Genomic DNA, 26310 nt, shown 5'->3' with positions numbered 1-26310 from the left:
TTTGAAAACAAATGCTGTTGTCGGACACACACAAACACCGAACACACACACACACAGAGCAGAGCTGAGCAGAGCACAAACACACACACACATCATGCGCCTTAGTGACCGGACATCTCCTTCATAAAACGAGTAATAGGGGGATTAATCGGGCAGTTCGATGTGTTTCGAGGTGTGTGTGGTTAAAACAAAGCAGCCTGCGGTCGCTCTTCAGCTGTTCTAATGAAAGTAAACACAGTGAAGGCGTTGCGTAGAAGGCACAGCTCTTTGCGCGCTGGTGCTGCACTTCTCAGAGGCGGAGTTACACGTCCCGCTGCCTCCTGGTGCTGTAGCGATTTCTCGAAGTGAATGAGAGTCCGAGTTCGAAATATATCTAAAATAATGTATGCACTGCCATTTCCCAACATAAACATAACAGTCTGCAATGAAACGGTTGTTTCCTGTGTGCTCCACTTCCTACTTAGCGCTCCGGTAACTTTCTCGTGGGAATGAGATACAGTAGGGTGAATTGCCCTAATGTGGGACATTTTTTGCATTTCAGACTTCGGGAATATTTTGCGATATGAAGCCGATACAATAAATCAACATCAAGTACCATTCTGAAATCCCCAGGATGTGTCCTAATCAAACCAAAAGAGAAAATGCAGATATTACACTCATAAAAGAAATGGTAGACATATAAGTACTCTTAGTGCCAAGTTGTCTCAGACAATCTGCATTTCCTAATGTGGGACAGTTCTGTGCAAAATGTGGGACACTGAAAAGTATATGTTAAAAAGCCTCAGTCACCTTAATTCATGTAATAAAAACATCTCAGGTCAGTAACACTCAAAGCTAAATGTGCAATACCATGTTCAGCTATGTTACTATTTATAATGTTATTATTTTTACAACAGAAGATGTTTTTCTTTCAATTGAAGTTAAATGCATCAATCTGGTGCACTTTGAGGGCAAAATTAAGAGATTTATGGATACAGCTCTCAACACTCATATGAAACAGAACTGTATATATTTCAATAATCCAAAAACCATTAGAATATGCTCACAACCAAGAACACATATTTGATCAACTCCTCTCTCCTATCTTTATCTTACCTAGTCTGCATTCTTTCTTTTTTATTTATGCATATTCGACTAATCACTCCCCTTTCACACTGTGTTTTTTTTTTTTTACTGACCTATAGCACATATTGGAATGATTTCTTAACTTAGGCTATTTTTTACAATGTGTGTTGGAAGGATTTATTAAATTACTATGAATATTTGGGCTTAAATTAATTGCCATCTCTTAAACTCAGACATTAATCCCTAACATTATCCCTGACTTTGTCATACCATTTTAACAGAGATGCAGCCACCCCCAATTATTTAATATGATTTGCCCTTCACCTTAAATATCTAAAATAATGCATTAGAAGACTAAAACCCTGTAAATAACCATTGCTCTTTCACAATCCATGCCCCTTTTAGACCTGTCCCACATTAGGCAAATCATACTGTCCCACTTTGCGAAACATGTTTCCTAAAGTGGGACGATGGAACATTTGATTGAAATAAAAAATATAGAGTATATTTACACCATATTATAATATGTTCTGATGAACAAACATATCATAAACACATCCTGATAAAAATTTGCAAGATTGTTTTATTTATACAAAATTTAAAACCTTAACATTACATTTGTCAAAACACTATGTCATTGACCTTTGGGTGGTCTTCACACATGGTACTTCCTGTTTAAAGGTTTTTCCACCCTCATCTGTGATTGGACATTTGAGAAGTCATGTGATTTTGATCGCATGACATCACAGCTTGTGTTAACCCGTAGTTTCATTGACTCTCAGACCCCGGCCACACGAGGACGAAAACGGCTAAACGCATAGGATTAACGCAAACGCAATCGCAAACAAGCTTCCGTCCACACGCAATAGTTATCCGGATAGTGTCTGCCCACACGAGACCGCTCCGTTTAGCTCCAACCGCTGGAGAAGCTGCAGTACAGATGCAGGAGCCTGTACGTGGCGCTGTAACTTCCTCCACAAAAGCAGCGAAGAAGCACGGTTGTCATGGTTGCCCTTCTGTTTACTCTCCGCGGTGGGGGCCGAGGGAACCGGGCAGAGTTTTTCGCTAGTCAACGTGTATTAAAGTTTAAATCTTCCGACAGAATTATAAAAGTGCCGGTCAAAGGTCTTCTTTGTTATTTATTGAGCTTTAAAACAAATGAATAACGACTCTATATAATATAATAATAAAATACACGCAGCCTCTCTTTTTCCACCCTCTCTTTGGACAGCGTCAGTGTCTGTTTCATGCAGCAGCTGATCCAGTAATGAGTGACCCGGCCGACAGTAAAAATAAACATATTTATAACTAGTTTAGGTAGTTTGAGAGGTGTCTCCGTCCTGTCAGATTAGACTTCACTTGCGTTTATGTCCATATCGAGAGAAAGATAAATAATCTGAATTCAGTGTGCAGTTTACTTTGACGCGGAGGTGAGCAGCAGAGGTGGAGAGAGGCGGGGCTATTGCGCAATCATTATCAGAAAATGATCGCTGAAGCTGCAGTACATATCCACAAAAGCAGCGAGTAAGATCCCCCCGGATGTGTAAGTCTGCTGTAGATGTTGCACAAAGAACTGTAGCATGGTCAGTAGCGTCCGGAGCACGATAGCAACTCTGCGATCCGCCATTGTTGTTGTTGTTGTTGGTGGCGAAACACATCAGCAATGGCGCGGGGTACGCGGAGGTGAGCAGCAGAGGTGGGGAGAGGCGGGGCTATTGCGCAATCATTATCAGAAAATGATCGTATAGGGCGTACACACGGAGCTGTTTGACCCCAGAGCGTTGCGTATGCCGTTCTATCCACCTTGGGACCCGTTATCGTTTCCTCAGTCGTTTAGTGCCGTATGCGGTCGTCCTCGTGTGGCCGAATGGTCTATGACACTAAACAGTAACGCAAACGGCCGTTTTTGTCCTCGTGTGGCTGCAGCCTGAGGCTGCAGCCACACGAGGATGCTACTGACCATGCTACAGTTCTTTGTGCAACATCTACAGCAGACTTACACATCCGGGGGGGATCTTACTCCTGCTTTTGTGGATATGTACTGCAGCTTCAGCGATCATTTTCTGATAATGATTGCGCAATAGCCCCGCCTCTCTCCACCTCTGCTGCTCACCCCCGCGTCAAAGTAAACTGCACACTGAATTCAGATTATTTATCTTTCTCTCGATATGGACATAAACGCGAGTGAAGTCTAATCTGACAGGACGGAGACACCTCTCAAACTACCTAAACTAGTTATAAATATGTTTATTTTTACTGTCGGCCAGGTCACTCATTACTGGATCAGCCAACCCAGTCTCACAAAAAAACGTGTAATAACTACGTTGGTCCACAACGTAGGACGTAGTATATCTACAAAAACGCCTCTGAAATTGTAAGATGCCTACGTTTTTTTTTCAATGGCTGGCTTCTATGTCACGTGATCTTCAAATTTCTCCCTGCAGAAAAAAAAACATGGCCGACCTTCGTTTTATTCTCAGTGTAAAATGCCTATTTTAAGGTTAGTTTGGCCATTAAAATGCGTTTTGATGTCATTTCATGCGAGAAATATGAGTTGTTATTTAAGATTATGTGTGCAGTGGGTGTACATGCTCTTTAGTTTGCTAGTTATTACGAAGATTACTTCAGGAAATTGTGTCCATTCAACGTTTTCATTGTTACCAAGATGGTTGCTAGGGACGCTGCTATCGATATTATTTCTGTTATGTTGTGTAAAATGGTGTTATCTTTATTGCTACCCCCTTCCCCGTCAATGTATAGTGTTGGTCCACAGTGCAAACGTAGGCCTATTAGTTTAACAAAATCAAAGGAACAAGCTAGACTTTTATTTAGCATCTCAAAACACATCGGACCGGCGGAGACAGGAAGTCCGGCTCACTAAAATATCCGTGCAGAACAATACCCTGGCCTAACCCATAGATCCGTGGGTGAATAATGTCAATCACCACAATAGATACGTTATTTTCCGTTACCAACACCGTTATTAGTGTTGGTCCACTGCTTTTCTCTTTGAAAGCCATCACATAACGGCATTGTAATACACGGTTCGGCTGCATTAAATGTTACATATCTGCTGTAGTTCTCTATTTATAGAGCCTTGATGAGACAAACATGATGAACTGGAAACGTGACATGGATCATAAATATATCAGTAATTAAACAACATCTTACATTTCTTTTCACACAATACGTCTCCTTGCAGTATCAACACTAATTCGGCTGACTTTTATATTTGATCCAATTGGTAGATAGGCTGTATTTACACCATAAACGTGCACACCTGATATAAAGGGACACCTAGTGGTTAAAGCATGTTATTGAATTTCATTATTTTTATTATTAGACATTAATAGAATCCCTATAAAGTATGTTCATTACTCGTTATTCTCTACTAATAGTTAATTAAAGACTGTATATAATGACTATTTTGCACATCCCTTTCAAGATTTTCTAAGGTTTATTGACATATTCACAAATGGTGTAGTTATGCAATGAATGTCAAACTTTGTGTATACCTCCAGGAATGTTAACTATGTTGAAGCACTTATTTTAACTGATATTATACATATGTATTATACTCTTATAAGATGTAGATAGTATAAGAAATGTGCAGAATATGACAATTTAATGGTGGAGGTACACAAATATTGAAAGATGTCTTGTGATGCACTGTTGAGGAACCTGTGACCCAAGTTTTTCATCTCCGGCCTTGTCAGGTATTGAACAATCAATAAATAAAGAACAGAGAATTATTAAATATAAAACACAGAATTTGTGTGATTATACTAAATGATTTACAAATAAACACCACTGCATATGTACAACTATACACATGCTGATGTAACGCAAATGTTTCCAACTTGGGATCAATAAAGTATATCTTATCTTAAGCTGATCGATGGCTACTGCCAGATTTGCAAAATGTGCCTCTGAACCTTGACAAGTGCATGTTTCAGGCTTATCAATGAACAACAGGAGGGGTCACAGACATAAGACCAGCTGTTAAATAAAGCTCTTCTGACCTTAGCTGTCGTGTGGGTATATATTAATGCTGCCCATTGGGCACAAGCAATGTTCACCCATTTATTAATTATATTTTTTTAATTTGAGTGTTTCCTATCCCCTAAACCTCCAAAATCAAATCAAATCAAGTTTTATTTATATAGCACATTTATAAACGATTTTTGGTCGAGCCAAAGTGCTGTACATATAATAAAATTAGCCTACAGTAGAGACACTTTACAGCAAATACAACAGCACAGATTGTTCAGAATATCAGTATGAGAAAAACGACACCCTCTCTCCTCCAGGGATGTACACAGTTTAATCCTGGCAACTTCTTATTATGGGAAATATGAAAACGTCTTTTAAAACTACAATTCCCAGTAGAGACGTGCCAGCATGTGTAGTTCTGGGGACGGGGTGGGGGAGGGGGGGACGCGGTGGACCCGTTCAAATCCAGTTTTGGACAGTCTGCCGTGGTCCCATCCTATTTCATGGGTATTGTTCTGCACGGACATTTTAGTGAGCCGGACTGCCGGTCTTCGCCTCCCGGGCATGAAGCTGTTTACATGTGTTTTTAGATGCTAAATAAAAGTCTAGCTAATAACTAATACGTTTGCACTGTGGACCAACACTATACATTGACGGGGAAGGGGGTAGCAATAAAGATAACACCATTTTACACAACATAACAGAAATAATATCGATAGCAGCGTCCCTAGCAACCATCTTGGTAACAATGAAAACGTTGAATGGACACAATTTCCTGAAGTAATCTTCGTAATAACTAGCAAACTAAAGATCATGTACACCCACTGCACACATAATCTTAAATAACAACTCATATTTCTCGCATGAAATGACATCAAAACGCATTTTAATGACCAAACTAACCTTAAAATATGCATTTTACACCGAGAATAAAACGAAGGTCGGCCATGTTTTTTTTTCTGCAGGGAGAAATTTGAAGATCACGTGACATAGAAGCCAGCCATTGGAATGAATGGTGAAAAAAAACGTAGGCATCTTACAATTTCAGAGGCATTTTTGTAGATATACTACCTCCTACGTTGTGGACCAACGTAGTTATTACACGTTTTTTTGTGAGACTGGGTTGGATCAGCTGCTGCATGAGACCGACACTGGCGCTGTCCAAAGAGAGGGTGGAAAAAGAGAGGCTCCATGTATTTTATTATTATATTATATAGAGTCGTTATTCATTTGTTTTAAAGCTCAATAAATAACAAAGAAGACCTTTGACCGGCACTTTTATAATTTTGTCGGAAGATTTAAACTTTAATACACGTTGACTGGCGAAAAACTCTGCCCGGTTCCCTCGGCCCCCACCACGGAGAGTAAACAGAAGGGCAACCATGACAACCATGCTTCTTCGCTGCTTTTGTGGAGGAAGTTACAGCGCCACGTACAGGCTCCTGCATATGTACTGCAGCTTCTCCAGCGGTTGGAGCTAAACGGAGCGGTCTCGTGTGGGCAGACACTATCCGGATAACTATTGCGTGTGGACGGAAGCTTGTTTGCGATTGCGTTTGCGTTTGCGTTAATCCTATGCGTTTAGCCGTTTTCGTCCTCGTGTGGCCGGGGTCTCATTTGTTTGCGGAAGACCTACACCCATTTGAGCTTAGGTGTCCCACATTAGGGCGTGTCCCACATTAGGGCAACTCACCCTATCTTTTTTTTTTCCATTGCCCTTTATGGGCTCCGTACGATACAAAAACAAATGCAAATATTTTATTTTAAAAAGTAAAGTCCTTTCGAGTCATCTGTCTCAAGTCAAGTCAAGTCTCAAGTCATGAATACGAAGTCCAAGTCAAGTCTTTATCAATGTTAGTCAAGCAAGTCTTGAGTCCAAAAATATGCGAGTCAAGTCATGTCATGTGACTCGAGTCCCCCACCTCTGGTTGTTTTCCATTTCTTCATGAACGTCCTTCTCCGACTCGCAAGGCAGTTTATTGTTTTCCAGACAGCCCAAGGTTGGTCGTAGCAAGTAGCGAGTCATTCGTCTGGGGTGTATGGCTGCCAAGGCTGTTCCACTGGTTCTGCCATTCACTAGTCCTGGCATCAGGACTAGGGGTGGTCTCCAGTACTTCAGTGGGGTCCAGAAAACTGCTCCTGGATTTAAGGCGTTTCTGGGCAGCAGAGTGCTCGTGAAGTTGGTGCCGGTTGTCTTTGGCCTGCTTTGTGCGCTCGGTTTGAGTGTGACGTAGAACATCCGGTCTTCGATGTGTTGGGTGAGGTTCAGCAGTTGGCATGTGCATGATTTACCACATCTGAAACCAGCTTGGTCTTTGATTAGCTTAGCATCTATCTAAGTAGTCTCTTGAACAGCTTGGAGGTGGTACATAGCTACCACTAGTAACCACACAGGAGTAAGCTACTAGGGTACCTAACAGGAAGTTATTACTATGGTCTTTGTTGTATATATCAGACTATGGACTACGACATTTAGATTGACCGTTTATTGAACACGTTATTGCACACGCTGCCATGACAACCCAACAACAACTAACTGTATCCGGTTCACACATCCGCAAACTCCCGGCGCCATCTTAAAGGCATAGTCACACCTGATGTGACACAGTCTTCATATAAGTTTAGCACGTTAGCTTGCTTAGATTCATCAGTTAGCACAAAAAACAGTGTACAGCTGAGGCTAACTTTCTCACTCATTTTGTAGGTATTTGTTCTTATCTAAAGTTTTGTAGGAGATATTGGAACTAAATAAAACGTTTTTATTTGTGCTCCAGTTGTTGGTAGTTTACCTATAGGCGTGGTCTTGACCGACAAGCAATATAAAGATAATATATAATAAGAAATACTACAAAATGTTATAGATTTCACTCAAACTGAATTATTATTTTATTTTGAATCGGTTTTCACTGTTTGTGTTTATTGATTGTGTTTTGTTTACTGGATTAATGCACGCTGGGTTCAGCTAGGTTCTACAGGGGTCTGTTTCAGATCATGTTCAAAATTGTATACCTGACTCTATTTGAATGGATCTCTACCTGTCTTGTGCTCGGCCCAGTAACTGTTAATGAAAAAATAATGTTATGCAAATGTGTTTCCTAACACAAATGTGTTTCTACCACAAAACCTTGAAGCTCTGTGTGTGTGAGACGGTGGCACACCCAGCGGACCTTTATGCCTGACTGTTGCCAACCCCTCCTGTCAAGCTGGGCCTGCTCTGCTCATTTTGTTTTACCTGAGAGCTCCTCTAAATATTAATGTGGTCTTCTCCCTGAATTACAGCCCTACAGGCCTGCCAACTCTCTCAGCATTTGTCTCCATGCCTCTCTCTTCTCTCTCTGTTTCTCCCTTCACTTGGCTCAGTCTTTCCACCCCGAAGGTTAATTTCTGATGATATCAAACGTAAAGGTTTGTTGGCTCTCATTCTTCTCTCTCACCGTTTTATGGCAGAGATCCTGCCACTTGAGTTAAATCCCTTCTTTTATTTTGCCCTGTGGATGGCATTTTGAGGCATTTAGTTTCAAAAAGGTTGAAAGCAAACTTGAAATCTGATACTGACATCAACCTGAGCTTTCTAGCATCACATAGATTGATCTAACGTGACGTTAGCTGACATTGAAACCGGCATGACCTCGGAGATGTTAATTTGTTTTGTCGCCTGTGTCTTAGCTGCCCTTCCGATCACCAATAAATCAATCCAGTTCAAGTGGGATAAACAAGCTGGAAGGCTGGATGTGTCATGTACTTCAGTAGCTATTTTAATGATTTCTGATTTTGGCACATTGCTGCTTTTAAAGAGCATCTTTAGTAGACCAATAAGATACCATACAGCCCATTTAACCACATGCACTGTTATTCAAATGATCTCAAAAACAACAAGAGATTCAACAGTGGAGTACTCTGGGAAATCCTAGCTAATACAAAACTATTTAAGGCAACACCATTTCAAAACAAGGGCAGGGCTTTTTTCAGTGATTGCCTTTCAAATCAGCCACTTTGTATACCAAAAGACAACTACATATTAACAAATAACATGTAAGCTTTGATACTGATTTGTATTCATTACTATTGTTGTACAATGCAATATTCACACCAAAAATGTGTCAAAATGTGAACCAAAACTACATATTAAAACCTTCCACACTCAATCTCACCTGCATAGTCCTTGCAGACATTATGACTTCCTAATTCTGCATGAATTATTCTCGACGTAAAGGCAATGTTATGTGCATAATATATAAAAACTGGACCTCGATGCACAAGGAAATCCCACATGGACCTTACCGGTGAAAAGTTGAGACGATGAGAAGGGAAAATGTAGTCAGTGGAATAAGTGTGCGTGTGTGTTCTTGATGTTTAATTGATCAGCATGTTTTCTTGGTTAAACTGGTAAAATGTCACCTCCTCTGAGCTATGACAAAAAGCAACAAGAGACAAAATGGTCGTCCCTCATTCATTTCAAATGAGAACTCAGAGACGTGATGCAGCAGAGAAGGATGTGTCAGCTGAAGGAGTGATTCTTGCGACAGGGAAAAGTTGAGCTGAGTTACATTTTAGATGAGGAGCAGCCTCAGACACCTCATTACTATCAGTGAGGTAACAGTGAAGAAACTGATATTGATCACATCTACTTATCCCCTGCTGATTTGAACCGTCCTCATTTGATGTAATGAGGCTGCTAACATATTGTATTTTGTTGCCAATAAGAAAACATCAAAATACGTCCTGCAATTTAGAAAGAATTTCATGAGCTGTCCCTGATAGAAAAAGAGAGCATTTTTGAATCGCAATGCAGCATTTTTTTTGTTGGTGGAATAACATTCAATTATACCTCGCATCAGAACACCACCATAATAACTTTCTTTCTGTCATTTAAAAGCTTCCACAGTAACAGCTTTGCTTTCAGTCGCTGTCTGCCTTTGTGATTCTGTATCGCTTTATGTGCAAACACGGCCCACTTAAAATGCGACCCCTGACCATAAAAATAATAATGAACAGAAGCCTGAGCTCAGAATGTGATATAGAAATGTCTTACTTCTGTCATGATTATAGTATTAACATATCCGTGTTCAGGGGGTCGCAAAATAAAAAAGACATATAATCCCTCCCGTCTTTCATCAGATCTAAAGCAGCGCCTGTTCACACCTATAGTCATGCTGAGCCCCCACCCTCATATGAGGCACTGTGAGAAAACCTCCATTGAGACTGCTGGATTTAATTCAGTGAAAAGGCTGCAGGTCAGAAGAATGCGTCAGAGTGAGTTTTGGTCTGTTCAGTAACCCGTAAGGATCCAAATGAAACAATATGTATTAATAATATATCACTAAATGTACCTATCTTCAAAGATGAAGCAATTGACTCCCCAGAGCAGTAATGAGGGCGCTGTGGGCAAAGTGAACAGACATTTCCAAGATCATTATTCCCAAGTTGGCTGCTGAACAAATAGAGCTGCCGAATGTTCATTCAGTTAAAGAAGATTCTACTGTATGTGAAATGCTTTTGAATACAGTGGAATCTGCCTCATACTAGTATGCACTTGTTCTAATAGTCAAATGTGGGGCGTTCGCATGTGCATGAGTAAAACCAAGCAAGTGAAAAAGTACAGCCCACTCACTCTTTTTATATTAGTCAACATGCATGAAGGAATTTGGACCATGTTAGTGCCCATAATGGGCCATATCTCGTATGATCTGCAGCCAGTGTGAACAAAAACCATTCATAAGTGAGAAGTCAGTGGGAAGAGTTTACAAATGTGTGTGTGTGTGTGTGTGTGTGTGTGTGTGTGTGTGTGTGTGTGTGTGTGTGTGTGTGTGTGTGTGTGTGTGTGTGTGTGTGTGTGTGTGTGTGTGTGTGTGTGTGTGTGTGTGTGTGTGTGTGTGTGTGTGTGTGTGTGTGTGTGTGTGTATGTGTAGTGTACTAGTATATCCCTTCCTAAAGCCAACATTCAGGGATGCAAACTTGTCACCTTTCGGCGAAATTCGCCGTTTTGAATCCAAAATAGGTCGTTTGTGTGATTCATGTAGATCTGCAATAAAAATATTTGTGGGGTATGGGGGGGGGGGTCTGGGACCCGGAGTAATCTGCGGCCGCGAGCTGTTATGTGCCGTCATGACACGCATGGTGTTCTTTTTTTATATATTATAAAGCTGGGAGCTCGAGTCTTCCTGCCTGTCGGCTCTGCTCATGGATGTAAAATAAGGCTCTGCTGCTCCGCGATGATGGCCTAGCTTCAGCAGCTACATTACCTACGGGTGCGTTTTAATATTAACTGTGTGGTCCGGAGTCACTGTGGCACAGACTGGACCGCTGGTGAACAGCTGTTAGAACGGGCCGTTCAGGTGTTCAGAGCAGAGCTCCATGTCGGAGCGGCAGAGCGTGATGTGCACTGAAAAGTTTTTCTGTCGCAATATTATCGTTGAGCTGGCTAACTAGCATACACAAGTACTCAGATTTTGTACTAGAGTAAAAGTAGAAGTACTCAGATCTTGTACTTGAGTAAAAGTAGAAGTACTCAGATCTTATACTTGAGTAAAAGTAGAAGTACTCAGATTTTGTTCTAGAGTAAAAGTAGAAGTACCAGAATAGGAACAATCCTGCAATCAAAAGGTTCCTCAAATAAAAGTACAAAAGTATTATCATCAATATAGTGAAAGTAGCGACAGTAAAAGTAGTCGTTGTGCAGATTGGTCCATTTCAGAATAATATGATATGTTTTATAATGATTGATCATGAAAGTGTTCTCAAAGCTGGTAAAGGTGCAGCTAGTTTGAATGACTTTGTATACTGCAGGGTAGCTTGTGGATTTACTCCAGGTGGAACTAAAGTCTGATTTAACACTTGATTATATTTTTCATCATTCATTCAGATCTGTGAAGAAACTAAAGGTATTAAATACATGTAGTGGAGTAGAAGTACACCTTTTACCTCTGAACTGTAGAGGAGAAGAAGAACAAAGTAGCAAACCATTGAAATACTTAAATAAAGTACAAGTATCTCAATTGTACCCAAGTAGTACTTGAGTTTATGAACGTAGTTACTTGACACCAGTGGCTATACAGATAAAAAGACTAAGCCTTGCACAGAGGCATGAAAATACATTTTCTAAATGCTCAACAGTGCTGCCAAAATTATAAACAGACTGCTCCACAATTTAAAATAAATGCTTTTATATATTTCTATTAGATGTGACTCTTTGGCGTTTCTGTTATTATTACCTGCTGCTTTAGTTGTTCTGACTGCTAAAATCCTCTGTTATTCCTAATGTTAAAGCCGATATTCCGGGGGGTCGGGGGGGCTCGGATCCTTGTCACCTTTTTCATACCTGATGAGTTTGCATCCCTGAACATTAAAAAGCCTACCAGAGCTTAGAAAACGCTTAGATATTGTATATTTTCTTACAGTATGATGAACAACATGCAGTTTGCATCAAAAGGAACTGTCTTTAAGGGGAATTTACAAACAGGCGTCGACATGGCAGAGCTATGACAGTAAATGTCGAAATTATTTCCCTTTCTGTCGCACCAAATGTCACTGTTGGCTCCGGGGGAGCAGCAAGAGTTCAGCACACACCTGTCTCTGTTTTTCTCCCCGCGCTCCTCTCTTTTCACGACAAGAGAAGTCATGAAAAGACGGTCGAAGCAAGCCTTTTCTCTTCCGAGGACAGCATCCTTTCAGAAGATGCGTGTTCGCAGACCTTGGTGCCAAAGGGCAAAGCAACTGTCCTTGTGGCTATGGAAATAGCCCGTACCCCCTTCCAACTCCTCCCCATCCACTGAGTGCAGAGAAAAAACGTTTGACAGGAAGATTAAGCAAGAGGGAGGGAAGGAGCAAGAAGAGCAAAAAATACGACAAAACGAGGGAGGGCTTGAGATATGGAGGGAGGAAGCGCGGAGGAGGAGACGGAAGAGTGCTGCTCCCTTTCTCCTTTCCAGCTGAAACAGTCTCAGGAGCTGCCCCCCAGCAGCACAGGGAGAAAAGCATGATGAATAATTAAATTTGAAAAATGTCACAAGTGGCAGAGAGAAGTGTAATCATTCCTCTGTTGGGTTTAGAGATCTGTTTTTGTATTCTTTTCCTTTATGCCCTGTAATGCTGCACTGCGCTGAGACTCTAACCCGTCCCCTAAAAGCATCCAATACATTCCTCTACATACTTTTCAAATAAAAGCAAATAAATGATTAATATTTGGGCCTTTTAGCAGAATCAAAGAGACATCTGACAGAGGTCTTCTACATATTTAATCCAGTCATTGATGTCAGTCTCATTAACTGTAGAATCACGTTAAATCGCAGGATTCTTTCTGGGTAATAGTTTAATTAATGTCAGGGGGGCTTGAGCTTTCTTTCTTTCTAGCTATGAAACACAACGTGTCTTCACAGAATGAATACAAGATTTAAAAAAAAAAGATAAATTACTGTCTTCTCGTTCCAAACAAGCTAAATGTGTCCTCTTTCCCATAAACCTCAGAGCTGTGAAAATGAGTTATGGATTACCACGGCCTAGTTTAATGAGGTAATTGCAGATATATATCATTTGTATTGTCATCTTTCATAGATTTATTACCAAAGAAAATCAATATTTGTTGTGTATAACATTATAAGAGAGCCCTGCTTTTCACCTATAGGGAGAATAATCTTGTGTTTTTACGACCTGAAGTGTTAATAATCATATTAATGGCCATGATTAAGAAAATGATGTGAATGGTGCTGCGTTTTTGTATCCTCTCAGGCCTCAGCTGTTGTCACTGTAGCAGACATTGTAAAGGAGACTGTGATGACATGGGTGATTTAATGCCAAATCATTTTTAAAGATTTGTGTCCCATCTATGTGTTTGTTAATCAGTCACACGCTAAATGAGATTCTCTATGAGTAAACACATTGATTGTTCAAAATGAGATGCTGGTTGTGCCAGCATTATTTATCTCCTTCTTACATTACATCAGATAAGTATTCCTGTTGCTTGTGGAGATTAATGTGTAGAAAGAAGTTCAAAGCTTCCCAATAACGTTTTGTTATTTTCAGTGTTGGATAGCATGGGCAACATAAGCTGGGTCCTTACTTTTAAACAGGCCCTATTTCACTTATTTCCCCTTTCCTGTAGTTATATAGGTTTGTTGTAGGATCTGCAAAGAATAAAATCCCTGTGTTCCCTCCAGAGGGAGATTTCCCCCCACTCACTCCCCCCCGGCCTGAAACACCTCCATTGGACTCCTTTGTTAATCCCATTACATATTGACATTAAGGGGTGGTATTAAATATTTCAATTATCAAACCTGAAAATGGGACTCTTAAGTCTAGATTCATCCTTAGATAAAAATCTGTAATGAATCCAATATTTAGTTTAATGATCAAATACCTGCAAAGCTTATGAAAACAGCCCCTTCTGTACTTATTAGCAAATGTTAGCATGCTAAAATGCTAAACTAAGATGACAACAATAGTACGTTTTTTTCACTACGTTAGTATGCTAAATGTAGCGTTTTAATGTCACTGTGCCCAGATACAGCAACTAGCATGGCTTTATAGACACACACAAACATATACACAAGATGCGCTGCCTTTTACACGCTTTCAGATGAACGGAAATGGCTCATTTGAGGACATATTATTTTTGTCCTAGTGATTTGAGGAATAGTATCAAACCACACACACTTAAGAGAAAAGTATCCTCGAGTGATTTGTCATACTTCAAAAGAAAGACCTTCTTTAGAAAAAAATTGAAAATAATATTATAATAACATTAATACTTTATTTTTATAAATGTCCAATCGAAACAAACAGCAATTAAAAACAATGTGCCTCAATATGGCCTGGATTTAAAAGCAAGGAATAAAGAAAGAAACATCTAAAGCGTGCGGGAGGGCAGAAGTTTTTGGACTCTCCGCTAAGCTTCCTATGAACGGCAAATCAGTGAGAAGAGAGAAGTATTTTTCCCAACGGAACAATCAGCATGTTAATACTGAAGCAAAACACCTCTGAATCCTCCCTTGTATCAGAGCCCATTTAAAATAACCTAACAATGGATTTAATTAACAGCGAGTTACACCTGAGCATTTAGATTTGAACCAAAGAAGTCTCTGTTGTTGTTGCGTTAGTCTTTCCCTTTAATTATTCTGATTCTGAATCTCTCGGAGATTCTCTGGGGCTTTAATTAGAGACTGAATTAAAGTTATGTAAATACACTTGGAAGTCTTTAAATAGAGTTGTGTTGCATCTGGTACTTTATTTGTATTTCCTTTTTTTTCCGAAAGAGAAAACATCCTAAGTCTTTTGAAGTTTGTGAAATGACTTGCATACTTTTCCCTTAGGTGTTTGTGTGGATTGATACTTTTTCTCAAAGGGCTGCGACAAGAAAACTTCCTGCAAATGAGCCATTTTTGTTCCTTTGAATGCGTCAAAATGTGTTGCATGTGATGTGTGTTTTATCGCACACATCACATGAGTACATATATATTTTAGTAGTTAATGGAAAAACGGGCGTGCGTGAAGTTACCTACCCATGAATGTATTAATCACTGATTTTCCACCTCCAATTTTACTGATCCGCTGTGAAAATGAAAAGAGCAGGATCAACCTCCCATTGGGCTAGATTCAATCCTCACTAAGTGCCCGGGCCCAGCCTGCAAGCTCCCCTCTCTGAATAATAATGGGTTCTTTCAGCTGTGTTTGTCATCAAATTAGCTCTCTACTTTAGGCGAGCCGCTCGCAGAGTGCCATTTCAACGACGGAATTCAAATTAGGCAAAGTCAGTTTGAGGTTTGAAGGCATTAAAAAGGAGAATGAGTTTCATTTGTGAATGTGATGATTGCAGCAGGAGGTAATATGACAGTGTTTAGGTTCATAAAGACACCTTGCTTCCTGTGGTGCAGCTGCTTTCATGGTGATTCACATTACAGCAGAGACAGAAAAGCAAACCTTAACCAGCCTACAGCCTCCTCTACATGCTCTAATTCCAACAGTCTTTGAAGCCCTGTTATCATGGTGGCTTTCAAATGTTATTTCTTTTCTTTTTGTCTCCCAAATAAACACTGCATAGAATGCGTTTATAGGCATGGAGGAAGGCTCTTTAACTCAGTCTTGAGGCTGAGTTCACTTTTGTTTGTCTTCCTGCCTTCAATTTTGTGTTGGAGGGACCCAGGTTTAGTTCCTCCTGCTCCTCTCCGCCTGACACACCACTCAACTGGTGCCTTTGATCAACTCAGGAGAGGAAAACACGCCCAGGGACACAACATCACTCCAACACAGCGGGGGGGGGACAGAGAGCAGGAGGGGGCAAGGAAGAAGGGATGGGAATCCTTTTCCCTTCTGGCACTTTCTGTCTTACACATTTCTCTCCAAAGGTTTGAGCAACAATTAAAAGAGTGGTTCGGGGCATCTGATGAAGAGGTGGCAAGCTGGAATTGGAAATAGCTGAGACATGTGGATGTGAACAAGTTCACAAGAATTCAGAAGACTTTATCATAACTAATGACTTCATGCACACAATCAAGGAGTTATAAAATCATACTTTTAGGCAACCAACATCAGATTCTAGGGTGTTCCATATTAATGTGCTTATAGCTGATACTTTATCATATGTTTGAAATTAAAAGTTACCTAAGGCATTTCAAGAGCTTAGTGCTTCTCCAAGGCTGTTTCCATAAGTGAAAAATAATTAGTGAATTTGCACCGTGTACATTTGAAATGTAATGTGTTCTTCCTCTGCTCATATTATAATATGACAGTAAGTTTCATGTTAATCAGGCTTATTGATTTGCAAGAATCCTTCTGACAAACAAACTATCAAACCAACCAAGATACTGTACGAATTGAACTGACGGAGAGAAAAAAATATTGTTTCTTTAAAAAACGAAGGAAACTCCTTAGCACAATGAAACAAAACAACCTATTTATGCTTAACCGCTGCCCTATATGACTAACCACATTTTCCTCTTCCCGCTGGGTGTTAATGTCTCCTCCAGCAGTGCATCATGTTAGTCTATTGAGCTTTTATATCACTGATTTAAAATATATATTATGTTAGACTAAAGTCGTTTTTTTTCTGGTCAGAGCTGAGCTGAAGGGCACAAAAATAACAAAATTAGATCAGCTTTGAGATCTGAAATTTGACTTCAGAATACTTTGCATGTTTTATAACCAGGAGGCCACAGATGTTGTTGACCCTGCTGGTAGATTTCCATCTTTGATATTAAAATGTTTTAATTGAATTAGGTTGTTCAAATTCAATTTCACATTCATGGAGAAGTTTCCATTCCTCTAGTATACTCCAAAAAAGCTATTTTTGGACAAAACAACACATTACCTGTAGTACATGGCCAGGTGAAATGTTACAATATCTCCTTTATCCAGGAAACTTAACCTTGTAAGCAATTACAGACAAATTCCTAATCTCTAACATCAAGAATGCGGAATGGTTGACATCTAACCCACGCCTGCTGAAACTGAGGTTAAGAATCTATTCTTGAGGCAAACCTCTCCTGTGACAAAATGGCATCCAATGTAATAAAAAAAGTCAATCAAAGAACTAGATTCCTATACCGGATCTCCTCTCTGGTAAACAAAAACACCCTGAAAACTCTGGCAGGAGCACTCATTCAAGTACTATGACTATGCTTGCACGTCATGGTACCATAGCACCTCCAAGGCGCTAAAAATAAAACTTCAAACATCGCAAAATAAACTGGCTTGACCTTTCATCTAGAACCCACCTCACCTCTGCCCACTTTGACAACCTAGGATGGCTTAGAGTAGACGACAGAGTACAGCTACTTGCAATGGGCCTGGTCTACAAGATCCACTACACCTCTATGGTACCCATTTACATGTCAAAATTCTTCCCAAAGGTCAAGGAATACCATGATCATAACACCAGAGGGAGCTCCACAAATCATGTGAAACCCAGATTTGGCACAAAAGAGGGGGAATACACGTTTCGTAATTATGCCACATCAAGGTGGAACGCTCTTCCCACAACTGTAAAGGAAAGTAAAACTATACTTACCTTCAAAACCTCTCTTAAAGAGCACCTTCGGGGGAGAGCATTGCAAAACTGGCCCCGGTAATGGTACAAATCTCAACCTGTCGTTCAATGGACAGCTTCCCCCCCCCCCCCATCTATGTATATACTCGCATTTTAGACTCTGTTACTAACTGTATATCTGTAGACTTGGTATGTCTTAAATGTCCGGTTAGGATGTATTAGAACGAAATCTAAAATGAAAATTGTAAACAAGCAATCTGTATGTAAAAAAACACCTGTATGTACCTGTAAGCCATCTGTATGTCAAATATGTCTTATATGTCTTAAATGATATGATGAATTGGAAATGGGGGACCCTGATGTAAACAAGACGAAAGTCTTTCTCTGGTCTGCATCCCCTTAACAATTGTATGTTTTGAGCTGTACTGTACTGTACCCAATATACAAGCTGTTAATAAACTTTTCAATCAATCAATGAGGTTTTCCCTGATGAAATATAGATAGAAATACATATTTGAAATGTGCTAAACATTGCTGATACATACAATTATTTCACAATGTTTGTGCAGATGTTTTTATAAAAATGTGTTGCTTAAAAAAGACCACAAACTGTCATTGTAAAAACAGTTTCAGCAGATGAAACGGGTCTTTCCATCCTCTTGGCAAACAGTTCTGAGAGCAGTGTGCACTTTGTAAAAAAAAACAACCTCTAATCTTGTTTTTGGAAAGAAACCCACACATGCACGGGTAGCCTCTAAATGGGCCAAAACCATGTTACATCTTATTTCCAGAAAATGTACGGCGTAGAGAGGCTGCAGAAATAGCTTTCAATTGTTTGCTTTGTAACGGATTGTTTTGGTCTGTGTCTCGCTCTCTTTCTCCCTGCAGGGCTGAAGCAGATCCATGCTCTGTCCATCCAGGGGAACTATGAGCTGCGGATCGACTTGGAGGACTTTGAAAATAGCACCGCTTACGCCCAGTATGGAACCTTTGGAGTGGGCCTCTTCTCCGTTGACCCTGATGATGACGGCTATCCTTTGACTGTGGGAGACTATTCTGGCAATGCAGGTATGTATTCTCAGTGAGATAGTTACACTTCCTGCATCTGATTGATTAGGAGGTTTAGGGAGTAATGGATTACATGTAACGAGATTACATAATCAGGATACAAAACAAAGGTTATTTACAGGTTTGTTGTTAAAAGATCAGATTTGATTTCTTCTCTGTAAGATGTACTGTTCTGTAGGCTAACACTTTGAAGCGTGAATCTATACGCCTACTGCCTGAATACACTTTAGGGCTTTCACTTTCTTTGGTTATATTTGTCAGTGTTTTAATTCAGTAGGTGAACCTATACAATATTAATAATTATTATTATAATAATAACTTGGATTGATATAGCACCTTTCATGAAACCCAAGGACGCTATATAAGTAGAAAGAGTAGGAGGGACAAAAGGAAAACAGTTACACAAATAGGGACGAAGAAATAAGAAATGAAATAAACACATGGCTGGGCACACAAAAAAGATGTTCATAAAATGTTCATAAAATAGTGTGTGTATTAAACCATAACGGAGCATTTTCTGTCTGCTCAGATTTGATTTCTTAAACTGAAGTGTGTGCTCGTGTTTCAGTGGCGTATAGGCTACTGCCTGAATATGCTTCATGAAAACCAGGTTTTCCTATAAATGAAATCAGCAGAGGACACCATTTTTCATACTAACATTTTTCATACTTTTCATTGCTTGTTTCTCTACTAAGGTTACATCAGGTCACTGTAGTACATAGTACATTTGTTTTTACTGTGAGGTGAATCCACTCGTTAAACCATGCAGACAGTTGCACAGAGAAGGGGGGTGTCTTTACCTCTGCCCCCCAAACATCAGATCCAAGCCAGCTTCCTGTCACCTTATTAAATTACCGCAAACTAATCGCACTGCTTGACCTGCAGCGTAAACAAAAAACCCGCCGTGGAAATGAAGAAGCAATTTAGAAACCTGGTGCTGGAACACAACGAGAGAATGGGGACAGATATGAGAAATGGCACAAGAGTAAAAGGGGAAAGGAAAGGTTGGGAACAACTGGGATAGAGGAAGAAGGGGACAGGAGCGAAAGAAAAGAGAGGAAGGTAAATACAAATGAGGATCAAGGTTTTAAGGGAAAGAAGAGGGCAGCAGACTGGGAAATAGAAAAATGTGGCACCACTCTTTCCCAGACACGGTGTCCTGTAATGCGTTTATCCTCAGCACGGACTGACCTTGAACTCATCTGCCTGTTGGACATTTGAATTAGGTCAAATGAAGAGTCTTCAAACTCTCTCTGGGTGCTTTCACCTCGGCCTCCCTGTAGGCAGTGTTACTGTTATTATTATTATTCGCCACGGCTGTTTTCCGATCAGCTGACAGGTGCTCATTTGGGCCCGAAGCAGCTGGATCTTAATGGGCATCAATGGAGGCTGCCGGCCCCCAACCACCAAGGTTACAACCGGCGCGGCGTAAATGAGCCTTTAAGTGCTTCTGTTCTGTTTTCAGTATTTTTCTCACTTCTTCTTTTTCTACATCCCCCGGATATCATCTCACTGTCAGTGTCAATGCCATTGAGCGTCTCCTTTTTTCTTCTTCTCCCCCCGTCTCTTTTTTCTCCTAACGTGCAGTAGCACACAACATGAATATCAGACTCGCCTGCCAGATTATTTTTCCAGTGACTGGTTTCCATGGTAATGCCAAATGGAGAGCAGAGTATGGGGGAGAGTGAGAGGGTAAGGAGCTGGGCGGCCACATCCTGAGCAATTAAGGGCTGTTTGATGCCCTCACAAGCTGTTAGCTCGCACCTGATGGCTGGTGAGCGCACTTTCATTCTGCTCTCAGCTCCATCCTTCATCCACTTCTGGGCACAGTGTGAAGCCTGCTTTAGAAATAAAGGAAATGACGGAGAGTGCAGCAGGGGGGGTTTGCTTATGTCGAATTTTTTGAACATTATAATCTGATTGAACATTAAATTGCTATGACTTTGTACCGCATTATGTGATGTTGCTTTCGCTTTACTTGTAAAACTCTTAAAGCCATTGCTTGGAAATTGGTTATTGATGTAGAGCACTGCCAGTGAACAATCTTGGTAAAGTGAGCAGATATTTTCATCACAATTGGGATGTGGCAGTGACTGATCAGGAGAAACGGGAATATTCCATGTGGGCGGGGCTTGTTGTCAAGCTGTAAAAGCCGGTGACAGGGTTGCTAAACACAATGAATTTATAAATAGATCTTGTAGGCTGTCTGATTATGTTCCTATGATCTCTGACGACTACTGCTACATGAATTATGCTCAACTTTACACTAAAGCATTTAGCAGTAAACTCACTTATATATTTTAAAATATAATATGCATTTTTAATTAACACGTTGTCTTTCCATTAACTAAATCCCTGAACAGAATCCCTGATGAAATCATTGGGAGTGGGGTATTAAAAAGACAACCTTTGATAAATTGGCTTTAAAGCCACTTGACCTCCTGCATTAGATAATAAGAAGCAGTGCTCTGGGGAACTGTTGGAGACATGTTTTTATGTTTTGTTATTTATGAAAGATCCTTTCCTGCTTTATTATACAATTGATTTATTGAAAGAGTACTGGCTTCTGGTATCAGATCCAAGAAAGTGTAAGAAGACACAAAGGATTTCATAGAATTTATGATGTATTTGTTAACTCTGGTGTTTGAGTTATTGCCTTTACTTTTCTATTATACAAAACTTTATTTTCCTATTGTCTCCAATACTGATTGCAGAATGAAAAATATGTAATTATAGAACCAAAAGAGATGCATAGCTGCTGCTCAAAACTTGTTTCTCCAAACTGCACTTGTTTATGAGAGCTTGTTCTCACATTTTGATTCATCAGTCCAATAAATATAAGTTATCAGTGCTTATCACTACTATTCTAATATGCCAGATGGGCCAAACTGCACCTAAAGTAGTTATGAAATTAAAAAACAACACAAAACGTTTAGCTGACCAAAAGGGTGGTGGTTTGGGTTAAAAGGACAAGATTTGAGAAGTGAAAATGAAACCTAATGCAAACAAAAGGACACATTTTACACGTGACGGTAACTATTAATGTATGCAAAAGTCCTGTGTTGACTTTGTCTGTCCTGTGTCTTCTCACTTCCACCGTTGCTCCTGTTATTCCTAAAGCTTTGTCTTTTGAATTATATCTTTTGGTCATCAAGTGTGTAAGCAGATTGTAAAACCTTCTAGTATGTCCAACAGCCCCCTATCTGACCTCCATCTATATGTTTAATAACCACGGATAACATTTGAACCAGGCGACTTGCTATACACTGAAATAAGCCTTAGCCTATTCTTTTAAATGCACTGTTCTCACAATGAAACGTTTTCCCCCACTAGGTGACGCTCTGCTGAAGCACAATGGGATGAAGTTCACCACCAAAGACCGGGATAACGACCACTCGGAGAACAACTGCGCCTCCTTCTACCACGGGGCCTGGTGGTACCGCAACTGCCACACCTCCAACCTGAACGGGCAGTACCTGCGGGGCCAGCACACCTCCTATGCCGACGGCATCGAGTGGTCCACCTGGACCGGCTGGCAGTACTCCCTCAAGTTCTCTGAGATGAAGATAAGACCCACCCGTGACCAAGACAAAAAATAAGACAGACAGCAGGAAAAAGTTACAAACATCACCAACCACAATTTCTGACAGCTAGGCGGAGTTTCTTGATATAGTTTATTCACTAAAACATACCTCTGTGAGTTCAGTTCCCTCCCTATGTTTCACTTCCTTTTTGCTCCCCCATCATCCAGCTACTAGTGTCATGCCGGCTACCATTATTCTTCCTCATGGTCCCTTTCTTGAACAAATAACCATCATCATGCATATTTCTGATCGCTCAGCTCACAAAAGCAACATACCAGAGCTCTGAAATCCACAGTCCACTGAGCTAGCTTTACTCAGTCTGACATGGCGGTCCAAGCATCGCCGGCAGGATCACACACCAGTAATTCGCTCCTGACATGTGGCTCTGACCTCCCATCTGCGCTGACATGGCACTTCAATTGTGGTTCAGTCTCACTGCCCATAGCTGTATAATCTGTGAACGCTCCAAATATAGTATAAAACAAACAAACCCTTCACAAAAAAGTGAAAAAGGAGATACAAGATCCTCCAGCGGTGAGGAGAGACAGTGTCACATTTACATCCCTGATCCGTGTGAATGAGACCCAGCAGGGAAGGAGTGCGGCATCTCAGATAATTAGAAAGAGACAGAGATGGAGAGAACGGGGAAACAATTTGACGAGAGTTAAATTAGTCGAGAAAGAAAGGGGGGCAATGCGAATCAGAGGCGAGATGGAGATGGACTGGTGACCTTCCAGTTACCAAGCCAAGTCCCTATCGACTTCGCCACCACCGCCCAGCGAGTGAGGAAGAGGAAGGAGGTGCAAAAAGAAAAATGGGAAAAAGAAAGAGACAACGCAGGATCTCATTCATCTGACTTGGGCCATTAGGGAGCATATTGGGCACTTTGTCTGATCTGCCTGCCAGCTGAGTACTGGCCAACTGATGCAGCACTCACAGATGGTAACCCAGCGTGTGTGTGTGTGTGTGTGTGTGTGTGTGTGTGTGTGTGTGTGTGTGTGTGTGTGTGTGTGTGTGTGTGTGTGTGTGTGTGTGTGTGTGTGTGTGTGTGTGTGTGTGTGCGTGTGTGTGTGTACGACAGGGAGCCACGGACAGAGTTCTCTAACATTATCAAGTTCCTGTCATGTGTTCAGTTGAGCGTCTCCACTGACCATGTTTAGCACTGACAGACTCAACATGATGCATGGCTGGCACACTTAGTGTGACCCTTCATTAAGGTAGTTTGCGTGGGATAACAGCGCCTGTAATATATGTAAAGTAATAGAAAGGAAAAACTCAATTCAAGAGGGATGACAACATTTAAGATCAATCAAAAACTGTATCAGACCTTCCCTAGTTTATTAGATTTTATCGGACTTGTTAAGGACATTTATATTCGTATTTGACAACAACCCACCCCACCCCCACCTTTTTATTTGTCCTCTTTTTGTTTTTGGTTGCTTGTTATAGGTTCCACTTGTGTGACACATTGTCTCATGTCATGAGAAAAGGTTGAGAAAGTTGCTGTAAAATAAGATTTGACGCTCTCAACCGCCGTCTTCTGAGTAGGAATTCTACAATGTGTTATGGCCAAAACAAAATGCGCAAACTAAAAAAAGAATAATAATAGAAAAGGAACAAAAAAATGTCATGAAGTAATTTACACAAAGGCAAACTGTAGGCAGAAAATAGTGCAATCCTGATTTCCGTCTTTATCTTTATTTTTCAAGTCGGGGAATCAACCTTTGTCTTTGTTTCAAGTTTATTTGGATGTACTAAAAGCTTTAAAAAAAATCTGTAGATTCTATTGTACAGTGTGTTTGACTTTTAGAGCATGTGAAGCTGTTTTCTTACTATGCTACAACACAAAGAATACTCTAGCACATGGACTTCACAAATCCACCAGTTAAAAAAAATAAATAAAGAGTATTTACAGAACTTTTCTCGACCTGATCAACAAGTGGGAGTGTCCCGTGCCGCTCTGAAGGTCGGATAGGAGTGAAGAGGAGGCATTTGATTATCCCTAAAGCACACGCCCGTTCAAATCTGCAGCACAAATATAAATATTATGGAGGCACAATAAGAGAGGGATTTTGGCACATCGCTGCCAGCTGGACACAAAGGATCTTTCTGACATCTTTGCATTTGCGTGGCACTGAGAGACAATTTGAAATGTGTTGCTGCCCCAGCTGCCAGTGAGTTAAAGTGTAGCACTGCTGCGCTGAATGCCTCTGACTCTGGACCTGCTGCGAGTTGTTCCGCAATCACCGTTTCTGGAAGGATCTCCCGTTGCTGCGTGTGTTTCTGCAGCACCTCGGCTGTTTTGCATACAGATCTACGTCTCAGAGGACATCAGCCTCTTCTCTTCAACATTGAAAAGCACAGACTCATGCTACAAATACTTACTGATGTTATTATGGCACAGAGTGTGAGGTTTGATAATGTCAGAGGATATGGCAAATTGCAAATGATTGAAGTCACTCAAGGGGAAGGAGCTGGACTGCGTGTGAGAACGAATGTGAGAGTGTGTGTGTCTCTGTGTTAGACAGAGGGTGTGTGTGTGCACATGTGTGTGTCTACAGTGTCTCTGTGTGTACACATATATGAACATGCTGCGGTTTGTACATGCCCAATGTGCATGAGCCAGACGACAGAGCGGGAGTGCGTCTCTGTGGACATTTTTGAAGTATTGTGATGCTTATGTACAACTTGCCTCCCCCCCTTGCTATTTGTGTTGATAACAGAGAGATTTACATAATTATAATGAACTATTACTTATTGTGATTGTGAACCCATAAGAGTGGACACCACCTTCTGGTACTGTGTTGAACTGCGCTCGAAACCCTTAAAATCCCCAAGAACCCACTCCCTATATTTCCATCCACCTCAACGCAGCGTTGTGCCCACTGTATGTTGATGCTAGTTGCCCCCTCTTGTTATTTAAATGTAAAAGTATAATTTGCCATGCCCCCCTTCTGTGTTTCTGTTGAGTGAATGCCTTTGTAGTCACTCTCTCTGCTGCGGCTTGCTAAGTTTCCAACGGAGGTTGATGATAAAAGAGTGAAATCAGAGGCTCTAATCATTCCCAGTTATCCCGCTCATTACAGTGCATCAGCCCCCCCTGATCGACCCCCCCGGTCCCCAAACCTCCTATCTTTCTTACTGTGTACCTCCTTAATTGCCTTAGCCTCTGCTGCCAATTCCCCCTCATTCCAAAGCTCCTAAATTCTGCTCCCAGCCCCCGACTCCCTGCCTCTTTATTGCTCTGCTTTTTCACTCTCAGTCCCAGCGCTGAATTAACTCTGTTCTTCTTTTAGTTTTGGTGAAGTACTATAGATTGTTTTGCTGAATCTTGATACTGTGTTTTAATGTTCTTGTCGACATTTAATAAACATTCACATTTTATAAATGGGGAACACCTTGAAGTGTGTGGGGTTTTATCTGTGGTATGTCAGTGTGTTTGGTATTTGCTGAGTAATAAACAGGGAGTGAACATTTTATAGACTTTCCGATGTAAAAAAGATAACATCGAGGTAAATAAAACATGCAGCTTGGTGAGAAAGGCAGCCTTTGCAGACCTTTAATGTAAAAATGATTTTGGTTTGTATTGGCCATGAGAGTCTAGGCTTTATCTGCCAAGGTTTT

General features: G+C 40.7%; 1 protein-coding gene across 2 annotated transcripts in view; it reads left to right on the top strand.

Moving 5' to 3' along the window:
• The window catches only part of fibcd1 (fibrinogen C domain containing 1), a 181184-nt gene extending 155094 nt beyond the window's left edge, over nucleotides 1-26090 (top strand). For both annotated transcript variants that reach the window (XM_034238943.1, XM_034238944.1), the window contains 2 exons: nucleotides 18923-19102; nucleotides 22436-26090. In XM_034238943.1, the coding sequence (XP_034094834.1) occupies nucleotides 18923-19102; nucleotides 22436-22701 (446 nt within the window). In that variant the 3' untranslated portion in view covers nucleotides 22702-26090. The remainder of the gene's footprint in view (nucleotides 1-18922; nucleotides 19103-22435) is intronic.
• The last annotated feature ends 220 nt before the right edge of the window (nucleotides 26091-26310 follow it).

The sequence above is a fragment of the Gymnodraco acuticeps genome, unplaced genomic scaffold (genome assembly GCF_902827175.1).
Source record: "Gymnodraco acuticeps unplaced genomic scaffold, fGymAcu1.1, whole genome shotgun sequence".
Taxonomy (NCBI): domain Eukaryota; kingdom Metazoa; phylum Chordata; class Actinopteri; order Perciformes; family Bathydraconidae; genus Gymnodraco; species Gymnodraco acuticeps.
Note: the sequence above shows the minus strand (reverse complement) of the source record. Positions and strands in the feature narration are given on the sequence as shown.